This window comes from Dendrobium catenatum, unplaced genomic scaffold, assembly GCF_001605985.2.
Source record: "Dendrobium catenatum unplaced genomic scaffold, ASM160598v2 fragScaff_scaffold_1579, whole genome shotgun sequence".
Taxonomy (NCBI): Eukaryota; Viridiplantae; Streptophyta; class Magnoliopsida; order Asparagales; family Orchidaceae; genus Dendrobium; species Dendrobium catenatum.
Window position 1 is genome coordinate 748728 of NW_021320041.1, and position 2191 is coordinate 750918.

Below are 2191 nucleotides of genomic sequence, written 5' to 3' on the forward strand. Positions count from 1 at the left end.
AATAAAAGAAAATTTATTTTATTTATGTAATAAAATTTTAAAATTAAAATTTATTAATCTTTTTTTTTTTTATCTCCTTGAATGTACATATGAATGATATATTTTATATAAATATGATAACTTATAGAGATAGATGTAAAAAGACTTATTAGAAAGTACTAAAAATGATATTTTTTATTAGAATTAAGTGAGAATTTAGCTATTAATAGAACATAATAGAAAAAATGATTCATATAATTGACCCCATATTTAAATAATTAAATGAGAATTTGACTATTAATAGAACATAATAGATAAAAAATGATTCACATAACAGACGATGCTAATTATTATAGAGAATTAATGCATTGCTTTCATAACATAAAACCTACTGATTGTTGTTGATTTTTTTCTATTCAAGTGAATTCAAATAGAATGATACTTAAGGCATATTTGGGACGGCTACAATATTTTATAAAGTTGTAAAGTTGTTCCAAAGAAAGCATCTTTTTAATAAGTGAATTTTTAAAAAATAATGAGAAAATAATAAGAATATATTAGGCAAACATAATTATGATTGTTGTTTGAAAAAACAAATCATTAGAGAAATTATATCAAACAAGAAAATTTATTACACACAGTTCATCTGGACTCGAATCAAGCAGAGCCACGTGGCTTTTTTTCCTCCTTTTTGTACACAATATGTGTGTAAGAGTGAAAAATTAAAAAAAAATCTACATGACTAAATGTAATTAAAGTTCGAACAAATATTTACATTCAAAATTACGTAACAATATCTCCCCCAAATAGGAGAAATTATTTTGTGCAGATACTAAACTGTTCAGAATCGAATTAGAATGAATCATATCACCCGATATACAACAGATGCATAGAAAAAAATATGAGATAGATAATAATTTCAATCAAGAGACTCTTAATTCTTTCTAAAATCAATAAATAAATCGAAGTAAATTTTGTATTAAAGTGCGCAGAGTCCGAGACCAGCCCCAGCTGCTCATTCGTGAGTAGCTGAAGCTCGCTAATCTTCTTCTTCCTCCTCCTCACAGACTCCCCATCTTTCGCTTCCTCAGCCCCTCTCTGCCATCTCTTCTTCTCGCCCCCTTCCTACCTCCATCCATCATTTCCCCGATCACCACCATACTATCTGTTCCATTCATTGGAACCCCATCTCCGTCCTCCACCATCAACAACACCTCCCTCACCCCAACAACACTGCACATCACTGTCGGAACCACCACTGCTCGCCCCTCACCCACCGCCGTCGCAAACCGGACCCGCACATCCCCGCTGAACCAGTTCGATTCCATGGAAACCGGCTTCCAGCTGGACAGATCGACCACGCGATCTCCGGTCCGGTCCACCATTACCCAGCTCATCTCCAGATCAGCCGGCGAGAACGCGGGATCTGGCCGGAGATGGCCGTCTATCGCGTCTAATCGGAAGAGGGATGAAAAGAACAGGGGCGATCGGGTGTCGGTTGAGATGATGCGGGAGAGGATGGGGACACCGCGGTAGCGGAGATCGACGAAGGAGGAGACGAAATCGGGAGAGGATTGGGCAGTAGGGGAAGAAGAAGAAGAAGAGAGGGGGAAGGCGAGGGAGAAGAAGGAGCGGGGTGAGAAGGGTAGGGAAGGGAGGAGGAGGAGGGAGGGATAGTTTGAAACGCATAGGTTGAGCCAGAGGGAAGGCAGGGAGGAGAGACGGTGGAGATGGGAAGATGAGCAGCCGGCGGCGGCGAGAGAGGGGCCATCGAGATGGCTGAGGATGTGCAGGAGGATGTCGTCGGGGAGATCCTCGAGGAAGATAGAGGTCGCGGCTGCCATTGGAAGAAAGGGAAGAAGGTTCAGCCGTTCAGGTAGTGGTTCCCCTCGTAGTTTTCTCATCTGTTATCTCTGCTTAAATGGATTATTCCTAAGCATTGCGGGCTTATGAAAAACTTTATATAATAAATTATTTTTAATTCTAATTGATTAAATTATTTAAATTTAAATTACCATTGTTGACTTTATAACTTCTTAAATATTATGATATTTCTCGGCAAATAAAATAAAATAAAAGCAAAAGAAACTTCCAATTTTATGTTAGAAATGATATTTTTATTAAAATTAAATGAAATTTTGACTCTTAATAGGACATTGAAGAAAAATTATTAATACAGCCAATCCTGTGTAGTGAGATAAAGCCTTGATGT

General features: G+C 37.7%; 1 protein-coding gene across 1 annotated transcript in view; it reads right to left on the reverse strand.

Annotated features, from left to right (window-relative positions):
• LOC114581178 (probable F-box protein At2g36090) overlaps nucleotides 1-1883 on the reverse strand; it is a 3688-nt gene extending 1805 nt beyond the window's left edge. Inside the window, exon 1 of the mRNA XM_028700713.1 lies at nucleotides 1109-1883. Within this exon, the coding sequence (XP_028556546.1) occupies nucleotides 1109-1883 (775 nt within the window). The remainder of the gene's footprint in view (nucleotides 1-1108) is intronic.
• Nucleotides 1884-2191: the final 308 nt, after the last annotated feature.